The following is a 23,597-nucleotide window of genomic DNA, read 5'->3' on the forward strand; positions in this document are numbered from 1 at the left end:
TATGTATAGATTTATTCTGTAAGATTTATTGTAAAATTCTTCTGCCAATTATAAGTAAACAGCAAATTACTGTATACGTATCACACAATAAACATTTCGTCTTCATTTTAGAGTAATCATGCTGTAAAAACTACAGAAATTTATTACAGTGTAGCAAATCAAATTTGATTCGGGGTTAAATAATGGTTCACTTGTATGTTAGTTCTTTATTCGTTTTTTTTTGTTTTGTATCTTGTGCTTCCTGCAGTCGTCCAGCAGATAGTGCTATTTATTTTAAAAGTTACGCTCCGCCCATCGAACATCCAGTTCCGCCCACATAGAGTGGGATTGGATTGACAGTTATTTTGACCAATCATTTGGCTGAGTGGTGTTGGGTAACTTTTCGATCAACCAATCACGAAAGAGTTCATTGAAAGGAGACCTGCAACTGAGCCGTCTTTGTGTTGACATCTGCGGAGGATTGAGAGGTAGCTAATATTAATATTTTCAATATTTAATGCGTATCTGTACAATGCTCTCTGGTGTAGAGTTAGTTAGCTAAGATTTTACAGTCAGTTTATCAATTGTGATCCCGTTGCAACCGAAGCTGGCGCTTTCTTTTTCACCAGGTCGCACCTGCTGCTGTGCCACTGTTGGTGCAAGCTAACAGCTAGGTCTCATTGTTAGCGGCGTTAGCTAACGTAGCATGGTTTTGTAAGATACATTTGAAAGGATATCTGATTGTAAGAAATCCAAGTATATGTTTGCAGTACAGTGTGTGTTATAACTATAGTAAAGCAACATGATATTATAGTCATAGATGCCAAGAGCAAGTCGTTGTCTTGAACAAAGATACCGTTAGCTTACGCAAGCTAACGTCGATAGTCTGCTGCTAGCTTTGCGGTTAACTTCCTACCTAACAGTAGTCCATTTGTTCAGAATGGCAATCAAGGATCTATTAACCATCTAAGCATCTAGGCTTATAATTCACGACTGTCCTGTTTAAATCGACCAATAAGCATCAAGATTCATACGAGCACATGACCAGGTTTTCTCGAGTGGGTATTCTTATCTGGCTAACTCTGCGAAGTCCTCATAGTGAGCTGACATGAGCTAAAATGTATTTTGCCAGCATGTCTTCAAACTCTTTCGCTAAATCTCAATGGATGTAATGTGAAAGGCCAACATTTTCTTTTTGTTCAGTTGGTCCTGTTTATGTAACCATATTTCTGGTTCTGTTTTCGTTTCTTAGTGTTTGAATGGATATTACCAGGTGCACGGAGAAATGGGTAAAACAAGACAAGGTTACTGTAACCATTGGAGCCGTCATTTCATAAATCATGACATCCATTCACAGTTAACGTTGCGCAAATCATCCAGTGATACAGATGTGATGTTATGGGGTGAAGAATCTCCCAAAGCCCATCAGGTTGTTGTTAGACTTGGTGCAAGAACAGTCACTGCCCTCAACAGCAAAGTGACCAATTAACACAGGGGTTTTAAGTGATTGTTTCAAATAGGAGTTAATTCATTAAAGAGTGTGAAATTATCATTTGGAATGGACCTCTGGGTTTTACATCTTAACAATGTAGGCTATATTTTTTTTTGACAAATTTATGTGACATTCATGAGAGTTGCAGCAATGAGTTGATGAATTGAAAACAAAATTAACTCCTAAAAGTTTCAGTCATTTTTCAAGCAGAATTGTCTTACATTTGCTGGTTCCATTTTTTTTAAATGTAAGGGTGTACTGCTTTTCTTTGTTATTCATCAAAGTAATAGTCTTTACGTTTGGATGGTTAACCATGAAAATAATTGCTAAACGAATTGATTGTTAAAAAAAAAAAAAAAAATAGCAATTAGCGGCAGCTTTAATATTTTGCCACAAAGGTCACATACATAATTTTTGTTTGTTTGACTAGTTGGTTGTCTTCAGCACACACAACCCACACCTCATCATTTTCATTGTGTCTTCTGGGAATATTTTGTGGTTTATTTTTTCATTGATTATACTATTTTAGACATTCAAGTTTCAGCCATTTCATTTTAAAATCACTGTCAATTTCATTGTGACTTGGGCCGTTGTATGTTACATTATGTTGGATTTTACCTAATTTCTATCCCTCTTTGTTCAGGAGAGGCCTCCAACATCCTCTATGATGCTGTCTAGCAAGAAGTCAGATGCTGGTTCCTCTTCTTCCTCCTCCTCCTCTTCTGCGGGAGCATCAGGAGGGGACAGGGCCCCAGTTTCTGATGCGCAGACTGGTCCGTCAGCCTCAGCTGCAGGCCCGATGGATGTGAAGAAGAAGGAGAGGTCGTCCCCTAGTGGCGAACCTGGAGGAGCACCTATGCCCCACCAAGCAGGCCCTGGTGGGGTAGACCAAGACTCAGCAGAAGTTCGCAGAACGAGTCGTCGCAAGCGAGCAAAAGTAAACATTTTAGGGTTCTGTTCCCTCCCTGTATGCTCAGGGAGGAGAAACTGCTGCCAGAAATAATGAGTGAAACTTAGACTTTAGGTGCAGTATTGTTCAGTATCTTAAGTCACTGGTGAGGGATGTGTTCCTTAGAGGAAATAAGAAACAGAAGTAACTTGTTATTGCGTCTGCAGCAACATTCACGGTATTTGTTTCTTTAATCCAGAAAGGTCTTGGTACTTTTAAGAGACACTGGATCACACTAAACTAATCTTAGATTGTAATGCTGGTTTTAATGATGCTTTTATTGTGCCTACTGTTGCAGGTGGAGTACCGCGAGATGGACGAAAGCCTGGCCAATCTGTCGGAGGACGAATATTATTCTGAGGAGGAGAGGAATGCCAAGGCAGAAAAAGAGAGGAAGCAGGTCATCCCCCCACCAGCTCCGCCAGTAGAGGAAGAGAATGACAGTGAACCAGAGGAACCGTCTGGTGAGTCTGAAACTTGCTGTATCATATCAACGCAATAAAATAAAGGTGATGTTGAAGGTGATGTTTTTTTTATGTTTTTGTTGAGCGGAAAAACTTAAATTCAAAACGCTGGTAAGAAGCATTTTTTTCCCCTTATTTTCCATTGTAACAGAGGCTGTGTTTTTCTGTCTTCTATTTGAATTTTTCATGCTCTTTCTTTCAGTCTTCAATACATCCTAAATGACACTCACTGCTGTTAATTGGTGAAAAAATAGCGATGTTTTTATTGCAGGTGTGGAAGGAGCTGCTTTCCAGAGCCGTCTTCCTCATGACCGTATGACATCCCAGGAGGCTGCTTGCTTTCCTGACATCATCAGCGGTCCCCAGCAGACTCAGAAGGTCTTCCTCTACATCCGCAACCGAACAGTAAGTGCTGATGTAAACACATTACTTTGTGCTCAAACTAGACAATGGGAGTATTGTTTTAAACATATGTACTTCTATATCTCATCTAGCTCCAACTGTGGCTGGACAACCCTAAGATCCAGCTGACCTTCGAGGCCACAGCACAACAGCTTGAAGCTCCATACAACAGTGAGAGATCAAATTTAGCATTATTTTTATTTAGATTTTTTTTGACATTTTAACTTATTTGTTTTGAAGGAGATTGCAGTCATGCAGGAGTTGACTTATGATTTGCTTTTATTGTCTTTACAGGTGATGCTGTGCTGGTCCACAGGATACATAGTTACTTAGAAAGGCATGGTCTCATTAACTTTGGCATTTACAAGCGGGTCAAGCCTTTACCAAGTGAGTTCACTTCATTCTTCTCTCTAGTAAAATGAAACTAGCCATTAGCCAAATAGTGGTGTATTGATATCCATTGAATGCAACATCTGCTTGCTGTTGCAGCTAAGAAGACTGGGAAGGTTATTGTCATTGGTGGAGGTGTGTCTGGTTTAGCTGCAGCCAGGCAGCTGCAGAGCTTCGGGATGGATGTTACAGTACTAGAGGCCAGGGTAGGTCACCAACAGGGTTTCTATTCTGTTCTACATCTGTTGTTTGAGGTATATTTGTGGATTGTGTCACACTTTCTTTCTTCTTTCTAACCAGCTATAGGTGTACTTTATTTAATGATTGTAAAACTTTTACTTTACTTTTATAATTAATAACATTGTGATTTTAGTGCAACACTCTATATTAAATGCTATACATATGTTTTCTAAGGGTCTACATTAAAAAATATCAAGTCACCTAAACTTTCCTTGCTTGCCACAAGTTTACTGTAGAAAATGTTGACTTAAATTTTCCATGCAGGACCGTGTTGGAGGCAGAGTGGCTACATTTAGGAAGGGCAACTATGTTGCTGATCTGGGAGCCATGGTGGTGACTGGGCTGGGTAAGATTCAGATTTAGCATCTTGTACCGAATAGTTCAAAGCTTTGTTCATAACATTGACATTGAAATTCTAAATCAATATTTGAATGTTGCACAGCTATTTCTGTTGTTCTTGCAGTGTTACAGACAAAGATTAGGTGACACTAATATTATTGGCAGTATACTATTTGTAGAATTAGATTCCAGTGATCCAGACATTTCCAGTTAAAGTCTGAAAGTCAAAATTTTGTGGAAAAAAAAAAACAGCAGCATATGTTAAATTTTTCCTGTAATTACAATAACAAAAAAATATATTTTGACTTTATTAAAAAAGGACTAAGACACACCTGCTTTTAACTTTATGTTCATATATGCATCCGTACGCATCATGGCAGCCTCACATATTCGGCTTCCATTTGGAGCGATGGTTGTGCACATCCTCAGATTTTAATGTTACACGTATGTGAACGCAAACGTGTTGTTAAGCAGCAAGCACAGCTCCAGCCTAACTCATTTAATCTGGCTTTATTCAAATTGACTTTTTTTACATTGTAAAATATAATGACAGATTTCAGATTTAAAAAATGATTTTTAATACAGCCGCATGCAAGTATTTACATTTTCAGTTGGCTTGTATGATCCATAATTTGATATAAAACTCACGCATACACTTAATTCCCAGTGACACATGATTGCTTCTAGCAAAGTCAACTATACAATCTTTTCCTCAAAGAAACTTTACAGTTACTAAAATCTACCTGTAGAGGGTGGTGTTATCCATGTTTATGCTGTGTCATCATGTGTTTGGTATGTGTGTGCTTGTTCAGGAGGGAATCCCATGGCAGTGATCAGTAAGCAGGTTAACATGGAGCTGGCCAAGATCAAACAGAAGTGTCCGCTGTATGAAGCCAATGGCCAGGCTGTGAGTATAATGAAATGACTGAATCAGTAAACTGAGTTGCCTCTTGTGCATTTGCCTGCCATAGCAAGACATTCTCTTTTTAAACAATCCTGAGAAACATTGTGTCACTAAATATTAACATTAGCTGTAAAATTTTCTGTTGATTCTTTTTTTTTTTTTTTTTGCAAAAATCCCAGGTTTTCTTATAAAGTCAAGGCATGACTTGATTGATGGCAGGAGGTCAATATGAGCATGGGCATGTACGAACAAAAATATCTGCCTGCTTCTGTCATACTGACATGCTTAGCTTTGCATAAGGTAGAGCTACACCAGTTAGTACATTAATTGATTTGACTGTCTGATCAATCGTTTCAGTCATTTTTCAAGCAAAAATGTCAAAACATTTGCTGGTTCCAGCTTCTTAAATGTGAAGATTTGCTGTTTTTCTATGTCACTGAAGAGTTTTTGGATTTTTCACCTTTGGCTCGACAAAAGAAGCAATTTGAATACATCATATAGGCTCAGGGAAATTGTGATGAGCATCTTTTGTGGAAATCTGCAGATTAATCAGTAATGGAAATATTTGTAAGCTGCAGCCCGAGCATGAGGTCAAGTTCACTTACAAACAGTGAGTCCCAAGAGTAACCTTCCATCAGGGGAGTGTAACTACAGCTGCATTAGGTGTGTGTATCCAAATTACACTTTTGAAACCAGGGCCTTGTGTTGTTTACTTCCCTTAACAGAAGATGTTTATGGATGCACAAGAGTTCTCTCTTAGCACAGAAGTGCTCTGTGTCTGAGTTTATAGCTCGTCTCCAAGCCTGTTGTCCTGAGGCAGGGATCTGGCTTTCCATGAGCCACAAAAACACAATGAACGAACGATGGACTCATTTAACTGCTTACCCTTGCGTGTCATCAACAACAGCTCCCACTTCCCCTCAGAACAGAGCAGAGCAGAAAACAGATCTGGCCGAATGTAATTAGATTAGATATAAACAATGTTTTTCCCTCTCATTTTTTGTTCTATCCGTCAGGTGGCAGCAACAGTAGTAGGATGTTTAGGTTCACATTCAGGGCACTTCCCCTGAAGTCGAGACTAGCCAGCAGGGCTCTTGAAGTGTCCTCATCATGTGTAACTGGTTTCCTCTTCTGCAGGAAAAGGCAAATTAAATGTACATGTTTTACTTTTCTGCAAACCTGTTTGAGGTTAAAGTTGTGTTTAACTAATATGTTCTGTCTCTCTCCTCCCCCTCCCCTCTTGTCTTCTCAACCCCTTCCATGCTCATCTTTTGGTGCACTTCTAAAGGGTGAACGGTGCACAAGTGTATGTATTAATTCATTTATTTAATACATTCCTTCCATAACTTTGAATCACTTTTGAAAGTCAACATTTCAGCTCCATCCATTTATATTTTTACCACTTAAAGTCATTGTTGTCATCCATGTAGGAGATAGAGAGAAACAACAGCTCATGTTAACGTTCATCTTATACAATACAAATTACAACATAATAATAAAAATGTATTATCTTATTTATTATTTGCCATTTTTATTCAAGAGAAGATCCAAACAAAAGTTAACAAAAATGTATGAAATGTACCAGTTCTAATACTGTCTGTGCCTTATGCTTTAAATGAGTCTGGCATGCTTTTTCTCAGGGTTTTTGCAGGTCCTTCAAATGTCTAAAATTCTTTAATCTAATAATTATAAGCCTTAAAATGTCTGGATAGGATTACAGCATTAAATTTACTTTTAATAAATTCAGTCTCACTTTTAAATGTGAAAAGTTTAAGTTGCATTCATAATGGTTGTAAAAAGTCTTAATTTTTTTTGAAACCTGCAGAAACCTTACTGTTTATGTTTTAGTGTATTTTTCTATAGACTCCATCCCTGTTGTCGTTACTGTGACTGATGGACCAATGTCCTCCTGGTGTTGTTGTATGATTTTGTATGTGTGTCCAGGTGCCAAAAGAAAAAGACGAGATGGTAGAGCAAGAGTTCAACAGACTGCTGGAGGCCACCTCCTACCTCAGCCACCAGCTGGATTTCAATTTCCTCAACAACAAACCTGTTTCTCTGGGACAGGCCTTGGAGGTGGTCATACAGTGAGTATGGTGTACAGTAGATGGCGGGTGGTGACAGATGTGTCCTACACACATCTGTAACCCGAAGAAGAGACGTACACTCTTACATACTCACATACACACTAATCCTAATCTTGTGTCTGTGTGTGCAGGCTGCAGGAGAAGCATGTAAAAGATGAGCAGATAGAACACTGGAAGAAGATCGTAAAGACTCAGGAAGAGCTCCGAGATCTTCTCAACAAGGTGAGCATAAGTTAACAAATTTCATAATGCTGTCAACTTGGTGGACTTGACTTGCAAACCAAGTAATAAAGAAATGCTGCTCAAAATAATACACCTTAATGTACTATTTCCACCAACAGCAGATTTTATTGGTGTGAAGATTGGTACCCCTCGAACGTCTGTAAGCAAAACATGAAGCTAGAGCCAGCAGGAGATTATATTAGGTTAACATAAAGACTGGAAGGAGGGGGAGGCAGCTGGCCTGGTTTACCAGCACCTCTAAAAGTCACTTATTAACACATTATCTCATTAGTCTTTTTACAAAAACTATTTATAAAAGTTACAAGTTGTGTTGTTGTGTGATTAACTGACAGGGAAATTAGTCATTAGGGCCATCCTTAGTAATACGTCCTGCTCAAATTTGGCAAACATCTGTTAACTTACTTGTCCATTGTGTTTGCTAAGAGAGGCGATAGATGGGATACATTTAAAGTAAATTTCTGACAGCGCTGATGGCAGTCTGAACAAAAAGGAGAAAAAACGAAAACACTACTGATTTCAGTGACCTGCAGAAAGTCAGGTAGGCAAGGCAGGGAACACTTACAAGCTGACCCCTTAATAAAGCACTAAAACTGTTCGCTTGTCAGAAGCCAATTAAAAGGCATAGATTTTAAGTTAAGTTAAATGTATTTATAAAGCACATTTAAAAGCAACCGCTTAAGAACAATCTTAATGATCACATGACCACTTTGTTGAATATTCATATCCTATCTTCTTTACAAATTTACAGTTTCCTGTTTTCTTTCCTGTCATCCATCATCTCATGACTTCTTTCCTCTCCACTTACGGTACCTTTCAGATGGTGAGCACTAAGGAACGGGTTAAAGAGCTCCATCAGCAGTATAAAGAGGCCAGTGAAGTCAAACCACCCAGAGATATCACAGCTGAGTTCCTGGTGAAGAGCAAGCACCGTGACCTCACTGCACTCTGCAAAGTGAGTTCAAACACTGTTTCAGAAAAGAGAAATGTCATCATCAAAAAGCTGAAGAAGAAAGATACAGTAGAGCTCTTACACTTCCTACAGATATTTACAAGCTGTGGGCTGTCATCAAGACTGGTTGTTGTCCAGAAGAGATTCCTCTTTGACACTTTCATTACTTCCTCAGAGCACTTGGATCAGGCAGAAGTCAGGCTGGAAGATTTAAAATACTTTAGTCAAAGCAGTTAAAAGCTAACTGTTTCCAACTGTGTTTGTGGTGCTGTGGGTATTACATAGTGTCTGTGTTTTCAGTGGGTGTAATTTGAACTACTTTAAAGCAAAATTAGATTTCCTGTGTTGATTAGGTGTACCTGCAGGTCAGAAAGCCAAGCAGAACAGTTTGCAGGACAGAAACTTTGCTTGTAGTCATCTCTCAGAAAAAAAATCTTCGTAATAGTATTATAATGCAAAAGTAGTAGCATGTAAATTGGATATTTTATGGACCACTAGGTCAGGGTGGCTGCCTCACAGAATTTTAATGCCGTGCTCTCCAAGTAAACCAGACAGGCCTGTGTTTAAGTGGTTTAATGCCTCGGTAGGATGTATTATTAGAGTGAGTGCTGCAGTTTTATTTTTGGTCCAGATAAATCACCTCCACTACTGCTCTGTGTGTATTTTAGAAGGAGGTTTAAGTTGGTTTAAACACAGCTGGTGTCTGAAATGGATTTGTCTGCGACCCATCCGCTGTCTGAGAAACCACTTCAAGGTCTTTGAATCACGGTCTGACTGGCTTTATGTCTGTGGATGTACACACACAGTTTCAGCAAGGCAGAATGAGCATTTAGGAGTGTGTGTGTGTGTGTTCATGACATGCATGACTACATCATATAACAAGAATTTAAGGCCAGTGAAGAGAGATGGCTGTGTCAGGATATTTTCCGGTATTCTTTCCACTTTAGTATTTTCCCAGGTCGGCCTAGTAGCTCAGAGGCATCATTAGGACGTTTGAGTCAGTGTAGCTGTGTCCCGCGGCACGGCGTGGTAGGTGGTATTACCAGACTGTGAGCTGCTCCTGTTGGTTCTATTGTGGGGAACCGATGAACAGGTTGAGTCAGCCCTTCTGTTAAAACTGCTTGTCCTTTCTACATGACCTGAAACCCTCTGGGTGTGTACCTGGAACACACATGCACAAGCATGCAACACACACTTAGCTCATTAACGACATCACCGGCTCCTACAGTCTGATATTTTCATGATAAATATAGCTTTTGAGTATTAATTGTAAGTGTTGAATAGTTAAATATTAGCACATTAGCAACATTGTAACATTCAAAAGAGTATTACTTAGAGCTGCAAGGGTTATTCAGTAGAAAGAAAATAGTTGCCAACTATTCTGATTCAGTTTCAGGAGTTTTTCAAGCAAAAATGTCAAACATTTGTGTTTAGCTTCTTAAATGTATGGATTTGCTGCTTTTTTTGTCATTATAATAGTAAATGAAGAGTATTTGGGTTTAGGACTGTTATTTGGGCAAAAGATGTGATTTGAAGAACTTTGAGCTCTGGGAAATAGTAATGAGCATTTCTCACAATTTTTGGACATTTACTAGACTAAACTATTAATAGTGAAAATAATCATCAGGTTAATCGACAATGAAAATAGTTGTTAGTCGAATCCCTCATCTTGATTGTCAGTTGTAGTTGAAAATTGATTTTTCCTGCTGCCTTGTCTCTGTGTAGGAGTATGATGAGTTGGTGGAGCAGCAGGTCAAGCTGGAGGAGAAGCTGCAGGAACTGGAGGCCAATCCACCCAGGTAACTAATCTGTTGTGAAGTTTCAGCATAATCTCACCTGCTACTCCTCCTCTATAATATTTTTTAAACATACTGTGTATACTGTGGCATTATGTGTCACCACTGGACAATAGTCAATATTTTTTTCTCTTAGTTGCACATTTTGTCATTAGAAATGTTCCAGCCTACATCTCTAATATTTTGGTTCTATTTGGTGAAGGGTTGCTGTGCGCCCGGGAAAGCCAAAGTCATTTTTTGCATCAGTAAAACTTAGAAATTTGAGAACTAGAAATGGGCACATACCGATATTCAACAAAACTGATATTTGGAACTGATATACATTGCCAGTAAAAATGAAAATCTTGTTGTCAAAATTTAGAATAACACAAACTCCAACACAAAACGGCATTGAAATGCATTTTTAATTAAAGTAGAACTTGTTGTTAAAACAAAAAAGGCAGGGAGATGCCAGCAGCACTCCTTAAAGTTAAATGAAAACTCTAATAATAAATAAACAGAATAGCTCCCTGAGGTTTTGTAAAATAAATAAGAATTACTGAAATTTGTACTGAAATGTCTTTAAGCATGTTAAATTAATTATTGCTCCAGAATGGAAATGCTTTTCTCTGTTCCTCTTGCCTTTTGGCGGCACAGCAGCCTTCAGTGTTGAAAGGCTGACTCATGATTTGTAACCAGATCGTGTTCTTGGCTGGACATTAAGTGAGAACACAGAATGATGACTACAGATAGAGAGAGGCAGCCGCATCAGAGCCGAAGTAGCACATTTTTAAATTAAGTTATTGCCATTGGGATAAAAAAAAAAAAAAGATCATTGCAAAAGTGCTGAATATTGGATCTGATAATCTTCTAGGCCAATAATTGGTCAACCCTGATTGTTAGAAACATTTCTAATCAAATAATTTACATTTCACTGAGATACTGTAATGTTACACCTCTGAACTCTTAGTAAAAACTAATACAGTAAAGTCTGAACTGGTTGGTTTCAGTTTCTATTGCTTGGAATCTTGAGGACTATTCAGATCTTGGTAATGCCAATTTCAGTAAAATATCCCTGATTGAACATCAGCTCTTATATGAATCCAGCCAGGAACAGAGGCAGCAGCTGGTAGTTGGTCTAGTCTGGATCGGTACATTATCCTATGATGTAACTGTAACTGTAGATCTCTGGAGGACTTCTTTTATTAATTGTTCTCATCAAGATCTATCCAGGCTGAGTATGTGCTTCATGTTAGTAAGTCCTCACTGGTTATGAAGAGTAATTGCTTGTTGGAGCCCTGGAGTCCTTAGCAACTTATGTTTGCTTCTGTGTATCCTGTGGCAATTTGCCTATTTTTTAGTTTTCAGTTAATGTTGTGTTCATTTATGTGTTATTACTGAAGCACCAGTTTGAGTTCAGCTCTTTGTGCATGAGTAAACCTGTCCCTCTGGTGTGTGAATAGCTGTCAGTAGACATCACCGTGTCTCTTTACTTCCCTTCTTTTCCCACAGTGATGTTTACTTGTCATCCAGGGATCGGCAGATCCTTGACTGGCACTTTGCCAACTTGGAGTTTGCCAACGCTACGCCCCTCTCCACCCTCTCTCTGAAGCACTGGGATCAGGTATACACATGCACCCAGTATGAAGTGTTATAGCTTTTGTATGTGTAGTCCTAACAATGGTTTAGCATTGCATAGACCCTCAGCCGTCTTACAGTCCCATGTATGTAATAAGTTATTGCTATTAAATACTTCTGACTAATGAATAATGCTCTTCTGTCTTATCACATTAGGATGTTCATTGCACTACTGGGCTAACAGGTTATTAATTTATCCACAGGACGATGACTTCGAGTTCACTGGCAGCCACCTGACAGTAAGGAACGGTTACTCTTGTGTTCCTGTGGCACTGGCTGAGGGCTTGGACATCAAACTAAACACAGCAGTGCGGCAGGTCCGATACACAGCCTCTGGTACGTGCACCGGATCATTTCACTGCAGATTTCATAATGCAGTGTTCATGTAAATATATCAGGGTGTCACACAGTCATTCGTCTGTTTGTTCTCCAGGCTGTGAGGTGATAGCAGTCAACACTCGCTCCACCACCCAGACCTTCATCTACAAATGTGACGCTGTGCTTTGCACACTGCCTCTTGGTGTGTTGAAGCAGCAGCCTCCTGCTGTGCAGTTTGTTCCTCCACTCCCTGAGTGGAAAACGTCTGCCATACAGAGGATGGGCTTCGGCAACCTCAACAAGGTTGTACTTCTAAATAAGCATATGCTCCTTCAAAATACATGTTTTTCCTCTTACCTGTAGTGCTTTTATCCATCTAGATTGTTTTGGTGTGAGTTGTAGAGTTTGGGAAATATTGAATTTAGAGATATCTGCCTTCTCTCGAATATAATGGAATGAGATAGAACTCAGTCTGTGGGGCCTAAAGCAACAAAAATACATTTGACAAACTCAGCAGGAATGTTTCTTTACAGAAATCCTGACCTGGTTACTTAAGATAATCCATGGCCCTTGTTGTGAGCAGATCCATTCAGGAACTGAGCAGTTTCATGTAGGAACTACTTTCTTTAAGATGGAAAGCCTAATTCTAGGAACTACTTTCTTTCTAAAGAAAGAAGAAGGATTTGTAGATGTTACAGTTCACCAAACAACAGGGTCTCATTCTGATTTGTGCAGATTCTAGTGGTAAAACTGTTGAACTGGAAAAATGTTTGATTTAGTCAAAATGGCCTTGAGTAGACTGACGTTTAAGTGGGAAGCCAGATATTTTAAACCTAAACAGTCGACAGGATAATGTTAGCTAGGGCTGAATGATATTAAAAAATGTTCCAGTATAATTGGCAACATTAGAGGAATTATAATGTTTACATAATTATTCAACTTTCTCTTTAAAAAAATAGTAATAGGTTTGTGGTGTAATTTTTTGCAGGGATCTGTGCTAAAGAAAGATACTTTTGTACGTCTGTAGAACCTGATACGTAGGCCAGGACATCTCTGCAGCACAACAATATTTAATTTAAAATAGTATATTGACACACATTTTTCTTTAACAAATATTGCATCTCCTTTTGTGCAGTCCAGTGCAAAATCCCCCATCTTGAAATGAGTCATCGTGTTTACATCAGAGTTCAAATCAGGTCTTAAATCATGCAGTGTGTTTCCGGCAGCGCTGAGGATTTAGTTCCTTAGGGAGACCTCCTGCCACTGCAAAAGCTGCAGTGTCCTTATGCTAAGAGCATGACCTTCAGTGGTGGAGCGCCAAAAAACAATGAGTATTCATGATCTGGTCATGAGCCTTGCTGGTTCATATAGCTTTGTCCAAGTCAGCAGCATCCTGCATGAACAGGATCCCCTTCCTCCTTCCTGTTGTTTTTGTCACAGATAAATCACAGTATATATTGGTAGTGAGCTTAGAAGACAAGGAATTCCCTGCTTCCTCTAAACTGCTAAGGTGGTATCTCTTTATCATCCAGCATCTCAGCCCAGATGTAGGAGGGCGATTTTCTGTTTCCTAAGTACAGGAGGGGAGAGGCAGTCAGGGGCTGTTAGCGTGCAAATGAATGATGCTTTCTGCCTGTGTGTGAGTAATCCGATCAGAGTGTTCATTTTACGTCACTCCTGACCCACCAGCTCTCTCCTGCGCTCTCTCCCTGTTGCTGAGCATCATCTGCAGCAGAGTAGTTTAACTCCTAATTCTGCTGCAGCACACAGAAGAATACTGCATTATTATGCAATCTCAGCTGCCACTGATGCAGTATGTCCAGCAGAGGGCGCTCTGCCATTCACACATTCTCAACTAATGTGCTGAGCCTGCAGTGCACTTCACAGGCAGTTGAGCTTTGGTTAAAATAAGCGATTTAATTGTTGTGTGACTTTTTATTTTGTGCTCCTCCCTGTGTGAAGGTGGTGTTGTGTTTTGACCGCGTGTTCTGGGATCCCAGTGTCAACCTGTTCGGTCATGTCGGCTCCACCACAGCAAGTCGGGGCGAACTTTTCCTCTTCTGGAACCTCTACAAAGGTGACAAGAGATCCCAGTTTAGTTTCACGCTTAAGTTGTTGATAATTTGATGCAGTGATGTGGTAGCGAGATATATTTCTTGGTAGTATGTGCCCTTTGCTTCTCTAATATATCCATAACAAATTGTGACTTTGCTCTTTTCAGCTCCAATCCTACTCGCTCTGATGGCTGGTGAAGCTGCTGGCATCATGGAGAACATCAGTGATGACGTGATTGTTGGACGCTGCCTGGCCATTCTCAAAGGAATATTTGGCAGCAGTGCCGTACCACAGGTACATGACTCTTGCAAGAGTTAAGATTTTTTGAAGTTGTTGTTTTTGAGTTGTGCATGTACATGTACAGTAGATGGTGGTCGGCACGTCCCTGGTTTGCAGGAGTACCTGTGTACAAGCTAAGGAATGTACAGCTGTGGACAGAGTCAAAATGTATTTTACACACCTAAAGAACAATATCAGTTTAAGAGTATGCTGTATTTTCACAGCTTTACCTCGCCGTTAAATGTTTCTTTGCTGATGGGACACAGCAAACAGGGATTTTACCAAGCAGAAGACAGAAATGGCTGGGCTACTGCTGCCTTGATTGGTTTGGGGTTTTAAAGGTTTAGTTTGGATTTACCAAAGTCACACAATAACACAAACAAATGAATCTGTCGAGGCAACAGCAGTCCAACAACTCCCGTATCCTGCAAGGTAAAATTCCAGTTTTTGCCAGAGTAGTCTGGTTGGTTGAAGAGAGTGATATTTGTTTTATACAACAGTGTTTTCCAATCGGAAAGGAATGTCTGACAAAAAGGTAATTAAAAGTAAAAGTGGTGAAAATATTCAACATATAGCGTGTGCTTTTTTTTTTTTTTTTTTGGTAGGCCTTTTTAAGGAGGCTAAAATACATTCTGTTGCTGACCCCTTACCCTCTCCTGCTGTTTCTCTAAAAAGACCACCATCTACTGTAGCTAATACACTGACTAGATAAGTACCTCACACAACTCCAGTTCAAAAAATCACACACCGTTATTCCTCTCAAACACAATGTCCACACAGTTTGACATAGTTGGCAGTGTTGTTCACATACAACTTCATTATATTTGTTGTTTACAGAAAACTAGTGGTGGGCTTTATTTTTTAAGCTCCATCATTAGTGTTCTCTCTGGTTTTTCCACTACTTTAAGTGGAATGTCAGATTCGTTCCTGAATTGACCCCCACAACCAGCACAGCTTTACCCAGCGAGCACATGTGAAAGGCACTCATAAGTGGAGTCGTATCCAAACCACTCGTCATTATAAATCATTTTCTTATGGTTTCAAATGGGATAAAATCATATGCATGGAGGCCAGCGTTTGGAACTGTTTGCCATCCAGCTGTTTACAGGTCCCTCCAACATCATCATGGAAACTCCTCAAAAAAAGTGTGTTGTTGTTTGTTGTCATGGCAGCCAAAGGAAACTGTGGTCACTCGGTGGCGTGCAGACCCCTGGGCACGGGGCTCCTACTCGTATGTCGCAGCAGGTTCTTCGGGTAACGACTATGACCTCATGGCCCAACCCATCACACCTGGACCTGCTATACCAGGAGCCTCACAGGTAACCACGCAAACACTGAAGGATCCCGAGTGTGTGTGTTCGGGTGAGAATGTGAGTCTATTAGTGTGTGTGTATGTATGTATATGTGTGTGTGTGTGTGTGTGTGTGTGAGAAAGCGAGGGAGAGAAGGCATCCCAGCCTGACCACAATATTTAACCAAACCAAAGCAGAGCAGTTTATTCCCCACACAGATGTTTTTTTGGCTGTTTTGATGTCGGCATGCTGATTGATGTGAACAAGTCATATTTATGTGTTGCCTGATGACTTCTGGCAGTTAACTACCACACTTTTTCCTCACTCATCAATCCCCTATTTTCTTTTAATGCCTCCTTATGTAGGGACAATCCAGCATCTGACTTTTTTTTTTTTTTTTCTTTTTTCTTTTCCCTTCAGCCCGTCCCTCGTCTCTTCTTCTCCGGGGAGCACACGATCAGAAATTACCCAGCTACAGTGCATGGCGCCCTGCTTAGTGGGCTCCGTGAGGCCGGACGCATCGCAGATCAGTTCCTGGGTGCCATGTACACACTCCCCCGGCAGGCCACTCCCACGGCTGCCAGCAATCCTCAGCAGGCTCAGCCCACCCCCAGCGTCTGAAGTAGCCTCTCCCAGCTGCTGCCAACTCTGGACTATCAGACAAACTACAACAGTTTTTTTTTTTTTTTTTTTTTTTGAGAAAATCAAAAGTTTACCCACAAGCTGTTGATATTTCTGTATGTGAAAGATCTTGGAAGTCCAGGACACACCTTTATTCAAGAAATGACACTTGGAGGATTTATTTTCTGGCTTTACATATGATGTGAAATTGAGATTCCTGAACTTAAGTGTTTCAGTTTCTCGGACCCTCTACAAAGACTGGGTGAAAGAATGTCTTAAAAACAAAAGCATGGCATTACGTTTGGTACTGGGAGTGATTCAGTGTGTTCGATTCCATGTGGAGCATGTTTGCAAATGTCCCAACATCTATTTATGTGCCCTTGTCTAAATACTAAATGTACACACAACCTAGAAGGAGATAACATATAATACAGATGACCAACTCAGTAGCACAGTCTCAGTCCACTAAAACTGTTCTGCTTATCTAAGCAAAAGACATTTCCCTCTGGTGTCATTCCAGAGGCCTTGTCTCAGTTGTCTTAAAACTGTGTACTGTAGCTGTTATGCCTTCTAAATTTACTTTTTATCATTTAGGCTGCAGAGCGTAGTGAAAATAGTTTGTATGAAGAGCTAAAGGAAAGACAGATATGTTGAAAGAATTGTTAATGTTTCTGTTTGCATAGCAGTTTAAGTATTTTATTATGGTTGTCATCACATACTTTTTTATATTGTCAGTTGTTTTGTTATTAAAAGAAGACAAATAGAATCTTGAAATCTGCGTTTTTCTTAACAGTGAAACAATGTAGAAGGTATGCAAACTAATTTTTTCAGAGGTTTAACACAGAATATGGAGTCGAATTTAGGTCATTAATACAACCACAAGTCCAAAAAAGTTGGAACGTTGTGTAAAACACATCCCTTTGACTTAAATTCAATTGCATATAGTACAAAGACAAGGTATTTAATGTTAAAACTGATTAACTTTATTGTTTTTTGTAAATATTCTGAATTTGATGCCTGCAACGTTTCAAAAAGGTTGGGACAATAAAAAAAACTGGAGAAGTTGTATAATCCCCTTGAAACAGCTGTTTGAAACATTCGAAAGGTAAACGGTTTAATTGGTAATGTGACAGTATCATGTTTGGGTGTTAAAGGAGCATCCTTGAAATCCATCATATCATTAAAAGAGAGAAACCGTAGAAATCTTTGGACCTAAGGGGCAAGGCTGAAAGCCAACATTGAATACCTGTGAGGTTTTGGAGCAACACATGCTGCCATCCAGAAAACATCTTTTAGGGATGTCTCTGCTTATTTCAGCAAAACAATCCTGCCTGCAGTCCAGACCTGTCTCCTGACAGCAGAGGACCTGGATTGTTGAGCACCTGAACGTCATATGTTAAGTAAGAATGAGAAAGAATTTCACTCTTAAAACTTCCTCAGTTGGTGTCTGCAGTTCTAAAATGTGTTGAAGGCATCAAATTCAGAGCGAGTGCATATTTGCAAAAAAAAAAAATCAGTTTGAACATTAAATATACTGTCTTTGTACTGCATTCAATAAAATATAGGTCAAAAGGATTTGCACATCATTACATTCTGTTTTTATTCACATTTTACTCAGCGTCCCAACTGTTTTGGAGTTGTAGCTGTACACGCATGTACAAGCGTAACATGGCTGCTTCTGCTTTGACCCTCTAGTGACCCTCCTTCATTGCAGGTCTGGCTGCTTCCCATGGTCTGTGGTCCTGTATGTGTGTGTGTGTATGCCTGTGTGAGAGGGAGAGACGAGGGTCCCTGGCAGCCGCTCCACATAGTGGGGGATCTGATGAATGAGGGGGGAGATTAAAATGGTCAACCATGAGCTATGAGCTTTTTCTGTGGAGTTGTATTTCAGGGCTCTGTGCCCCTCTGTTTCCATGCACTCTTGAGCGTCACAGGCCTTGTTTTCCCCCAGAGATGCGGTTATTATTATCGTAACCAAAGGAGATGTTTGATGTAACAACAGTAATTTGAGCTGGGGTTTTGGACAGCAGTACCCGGGTATTTTCACCTCCCTGGTAAACCATAGGCTCAGAGCAGTGTGTAACTGTTGACTGGTGAGGTTATTTTTCATAATAGCCTCAAGCCCACATCAACTGATTACTTGATAGAGAGACAGAGACACACAAAGTCAAATAACTAGTTATAAAAATCCTTTGGATGAGAGACCACAGCGTGTCTGAGCACATCTGATGTGATTCATAGGTGTGGGGTGGAATGTACACTTACACAGGTACAAACACCTCCCACATGCTGCCATGTGTATTTTGAACATCATCCATAATGATCAAGAATGTGATAAATCCAGAAATTACATAATCACTGTAGAGCTGTTTCATTATTTTAGCCATTCCAGTAGCATAGGTCAATTGCTCTGTGATGGATTTTCCTGAAACGACGTAATATACATTTTCCCAGGAGGATGAATCCTACTGCCTCTGACTTTTCCTCTAACATCACCATGAAGTTGACATATGTAGTTTTTAGTAAAATGTCTCTTGGATAGATTGCCATGAAATTTTGTACAGACATTCATGTTCCCCTCAAGATGAGTTGTTACAACTCTGATGGTCCCTAAACCTTCCATGTAACATCATAATCAGGGCAAAATCTCACTTTGTCCAATACTTGGACCTGCAAACCTCATGACATTCGCTTCAGCCTCAGCTGTACTCTGCACTTACTGCAAATGTCAGCATGCTAACAACTATGATGGTGAAAATGGTAAACAATATACCTGTTAAACATCAGTATTTTAATATTTATAACGCAAAGCACAAGTACAACCTCATAGTTTCCAGCATTGCTGAAGACGGAAGCATCTATGTTCCCAGGATTCTATGTTCTATGCTAACCCCGAACCCATAACATGCTCTTTAGAGCTGGTGAACATAAAACCCTGGAAACCTAAGACTCTGGGGACATAGAACCCAGGAAACATAGGACCTTGGGACCATAGGACCCCAGGAACCTAGAACTCTGGGAACATAGGACCCTGGGAACATGTGACTCTGGATATACAATGGAACTTGACAACTTATAGAACACAGGAAATACCTGAAAATAGGACCTTGGCAATATTGGACCATGTGAACATAAGACCATTGAAACACAGGACAGGGGGCAAGGACAGGGGACATAGGGCCATGGGAACACAGAACCCTGTGAATATATGATCCAGGGAACATAGACCTCTAGGAACATAGGATGTTGGGATTTAGGACCATAGGACCATAGACCTCTGGGAACATAGAACCCTAGGAATATTGGGCCTTGGGAACACATGACTTTGGGAATATAGGAACATGTGAACTTAGGACACTGTTAACATGGGGCTCTGGGAACATGGGATTCTGGGAACTCTGGGAAATGGAAATGGAATTGGAAATGCCAATGTTTATCACTTTTCCAAATGACATAAACCCCCATATAACCTGCTGGCTACATATCAAGCTAGAATTCTAAATTTACTCAACGCTGCAGGCTCGACCTCAGAGACGCTTTGGATGTACTCACACTATCGAGCCCCCTCAGTCTTTCCACTAACACCTGTTGTAGGCAGTGAAGCCTCTTTTCTCACTCCTCCATCTTCCTCCTCCTACACTCCGCCTGGAGTGCAACTGAGTCATTTCCATGGTTGACTTCACAGCACTAATTCAGGTCAGGCATCAGCGCTGAGGCTCAGGAGTACCAGGGTCCAAACAGGCACCACTGTGTTACTGCAGCACCTCCCTGCATCTGAACTTAGGACAGATTAAACCACACAGGCAGGAGACAGTGTTAACCCCTGACTCTCAACCACTTTGACTCATGACACCAAGGCCTGCTCTTCATGCTTTTTTTGTAGCACTGAATGTTGACATTCGATGGTAAATGATGATTTTTTTTAATTTACTTTTCTTTTCCTGTGCCTCTTTACTTGATTTAAATGTGAAAGAAGCCTGGAAACCGCAAGCATGTGTGATTCACAATAGGGCTTTTCACAGCAGATATTTTAACTCATCACAGTAGGTAAAAGCACAGCTGTTACTGATAACAACTGCTTTGTTCTATTCAAGCATGCACAAGATCAAGACCCTGAAACTGAAGCGGTTGACTGGAATTTTAGTATTTTGCTTTTCATGCTGTGACATATCAAAATGTCCTTTCTGAAAAACGCCTCTATGATCAGTACTTTATCTTTTAAATAAAAAAGTATATCAAACTGTACATATGTGGTGGAAGTGGGAACATACTCTCAGATAGGCTACTGTATTTTACAATCTTGCTGTGCTTACTTTACTTGTGTATTTTCATTTGGTGCTACTTTATACTTCCACCACTCATTTATTCTTTATTTGGATTCCCATTAGCTGCCACTAAAATAGCAACTTCTCTTCCTGAGGTCTATACACAACAAAACATAACACATAAGATAAGACATACATGCCAAAATCATCAGTATGTAAACTGTACTGTATCTTCCTGACAAGTAAAAGTCAGATAAAAGTAACACTAACACACTAACATTGAGGTTATTATTAATGTGTTTGTATTAGCAGTAGTAGGTTTTAGTAGTTTTAGTTTACTTAAGTACATGTATGTTACAACTAATTACTAAGTTAAACAACTAAAATCCATCTTAAGTTGTTAAAAATAGCTCCATCTCTACAAACTACACTCAAATGATATTACTCAGAACGTTAATACATATATCATTCACAGAGGCCTTTTTTCTAGAGGTGTACTCTACTTTTGAAACTTTAAGTACATTTTACTGATAATACAAATATACTTATACTTTGTCTTCCAACCAAATGACTTTCACTTAGAATGGGAAACTTTTTACAGTGTGGGATCTGACCACGTCTTCCTCCGATCACTTGTGAAATCACACGTATTTTAACTCACTACAATCATCTTGTCACCCAATGAAGTGGCAAAAGTAAATTCAGCTGGTTAATTTGATTTTGGATTAAGGGGAATTCTTTCACCTTGATGGAAGATTGTTTTAACTGTGTCAAAGGAGTACTGTTTCAGAAATTCAAGTCTTATTTATACAGTTGTCTAAATCTGTTTATATAGTTGTATATAAAGATGTGTAATACATAGCAGGATGTCAATGGGATTATTAGCATAAAACTTTTAATCTTCAAATCACATCAAAATGTTGCCCACAAACAGTATGCCTCAGTAGACCAGAATGCAATGCAGCCAAGCACCAGGAGTCACTTATTCTGAACCAGAGCATTTTGATCTTTTGCTCAATCACTCTCTCCAACCCATCCAGACGCAGAGGACGGCCACCCACACTAGAACCCGGTTCTGCTCGGGGTTTCTGCCTCTGAAAATGAACTTTTAATGACTGTGCGTTAGGGTTTGCGCTTGGTGGGAACTGTTGGGTCTCTGTAAAAAATATTATCAAGAGTTCACTTAGAACTGCTCAGTATAAAATGTTCCCTAAGATAACTTTTGTTGAATAAACTGACTTCTTCATAGAGGCCTCACAGCTCACTTCAACACATTCTGGCTTGTTCTATGGAAATGTAAGAAAATACCAGGCAGCCTGAGGTTAATTGGATGAAATGAAAATGTTTCTCCAGAAAAACTCTCCTGAGATGCACTGAGCATTACTGCGGGATAATAAAATACCTGATGTTGAGAGGTTTGTTATTTTCACATGATTTATCAGACTAGATTGTGAAGATTAGATGATTATTTAACCCACAGTTACAGGAGCAGAAGTGCTGGCTTTCACAAAGTGAGGCGTAGCTGTTTAAGACAAAGTCGTGTGCGCTGACTTTGCATTCCACAACAGCTTGTGGTTTTCTTCTTTGTACCTGACCAATTTGCCTCATTTGTCTGCCTGCTTATTTTGCATACCGTAAGCTGCTCCATTCAAACCAGCAGATTGGACACACACTCACGCAGAGGGTGCACTGCTATGAAATCAAAACTTGCTGAGCTCGTTCAGCAAAAAGCATTAAAAGAGATTAACATACATGGTTGAGTTTTACACACCATCAGCAATGCGCACACACACACACACACACACACACTGACGTGGAGACGTGTTACAAACAGGTCGGTTTTTATTTTTATTGGAATACATATGGTTTGCTGTACAGTTGGCAGCTTCAAGAGACCTACATGCAGAGTGCGCCAGCCACAGTAAGGTTAAAACATGCACAATGTATTAAGTCTAAAACAGGAAAAAAAAAAAAAAACACAGCCTCCCCACTCACTCCACCTGGTTTTGCTGACACACTTGAGAAGCAATAATAAATCATAAAAACCCTTTTGATCTGATTTCATGACACAGTTTTGTGTTTGACACCTCTGTCTGTCAGTCTCCTTCTTCTGCACACAAAATGAACTTATAAACACTCAGCAATAAAAAACAAAACAATTGATTGTACAGGCCTGAAATTCTTGTATCTGTGCATGTATGTGTGTAAGAGAGATGAGATCCAGCTATATGTTTTTTTTTTTAATCCCTATTAGGTTATTTGTGTGCGTTTACAGTATATATACACGTGTTTTCTGGGGCCTGCACGCTTCTTTCTTTGGCAGCACTTACAAACATACAGCACAGAAGATGTACAAACCCTGAATTTATGAGCGAGGGAGCAGCAAAGAGGCTGCAGCGCTGAACGGTCCCCGATAAAAACGGGACGACACATGGTGAACCACTCAGTGCCGCAGACCTGCTCAGCTCTGATAAAATGCACATCGCTCTCATTCTTCAATGACTATGACACAACCCCGTCTTCTCTTTCTCGTTCTCGCTGATCCACGGTGTGCCATCACGTCTCCAGGTTGTGAGAAATGTCTTGCATTAAAATAACAAACACACAATACAGGAAGAAGTACTCTCCAGGAGTGTAATAACAACGAGGAAGATACATTATCTTGCAAAAAATATCATTCTTAAAATCAAGATGGACAAATACTTAATATATTTCAATAATAAGGCCCACTTTACAAAATTACAAGATTTTCCTTAAATAAAATCTATCCGATATAGCTTCCAAAATAAGACATCTTTTGTTTAACAAAGAAATAAAAACATACATAAGCAGAAAACAAAAAAGAAAACCCTCAAATTGATTATTTCCCCTTAATTTCAGTATTTTAGAGACAGGGTGTCCATCTGGGGAAACGTT

The 23,597-nt window shown here is 39.7% G+C and overlaps 1 protein-coding gene across 5 annotated transcripts; it reads left to right on the plus strand.

Moving 5' to 3' along the window:
• The first annotated feature begins 368 nt into the window (after positions 1–368).
• kdm1a (lysine (K)-specific demethylase 1a) lies at positions 369–17,182 on the plus strand. 5 transcript variants are annotated; one of them, XM_084742209.1, is made up of 22 exons: positions 435–467; positions 1,232–1,268; positions 2,115–2,408; positions 2,716–2,884; positions 3,156–3,289; positions 3,379–3,457; positions 3,581–3,673; positions 3,776–3,882; positions 4,181–4,262; positions 5,068–5,162; positions 6,448–6,465; positions 7,104–7,246; positions 7,378–7,468; positions 8,307–8,441; positions 10,164–10,237; positions 11,726–11,837; positions 12,055–12,187; positions 12,285–12,472; positions 14,132–14,246; positions 14,391–14,518; positions 15,676–15,822; positions 16,216–17,182. In XM_084742209.1, exons 2-22 carry the CDS (start codon positions 1,239–1,241, stop codon positions 16,414–16,416), a joined length of 2,568 nt encoding a protein of 855 aa, XP_084598335.1. In that variant the 5' UTR covers positions 435–467; positions 1,232–1,238; the 3' UTR covers positions 16,417–17,182. The 5 variants fall into 5 exon arrangements, with proteins under 5 accessions (XP_084598337.1, XP_084598335.1, XP_084598336.1 ...); XM_084742210.1 differs by having other exon boundaries at positions 436–467; positions 2,719–2,884; XM_084742211.1 differs by lacking the exon at positions 1,232–1,268 and having other exon boundaries at positions 369–467.
• Positions 17,183–23,597: the final 6,415 nt, after the last annotated feature.

The sequence above is a fragment of the Lutjanus erythropterus genome, chromosome 18 (genome assembly GCF_056507025.1).
Source record: "Lutjanus erythropterus isolate fLutEry1 chromosome 18, fLutEry1.hap2, whole genome shotgun sequence".
In the NCBI taxonomy this organism is placed as follows: domain Eukaryota; kingdom Metazoa; phylum Chordata; class Actinopteri; order Lutjaniformes; family Lutjanidae; genus Lutjanus; species Lutjanus erythropterus.

What these genes read in the sequence shown, in the direction of transcription:
- kdm1a (XM_084742206.1), top strand. Translation starts at nt 1,239, where the DNA reads ATGGATATTACCAGGTGCACGGAGAAATGGGTAAAACAAGACAAG. An exon ending in TGAACCAGAGGAACCGTCTG is followed by an intron (nt 2,885 to 3,155) that starts GTGAGTCTGAAA and finishes TTTTTATTGCAG; the next exon opens with GTGTGGAAGGAGCTGCTTTC. An exon ending in GCTTCGGCAACCTCAACAAG is followed by an intron (nt 12,473 to 14,131) that starts GTTGTACTTCTA and finishes CCCTGTGTGAAG; the next exon opens with GTGGTGTTGTGTTTTGACCG.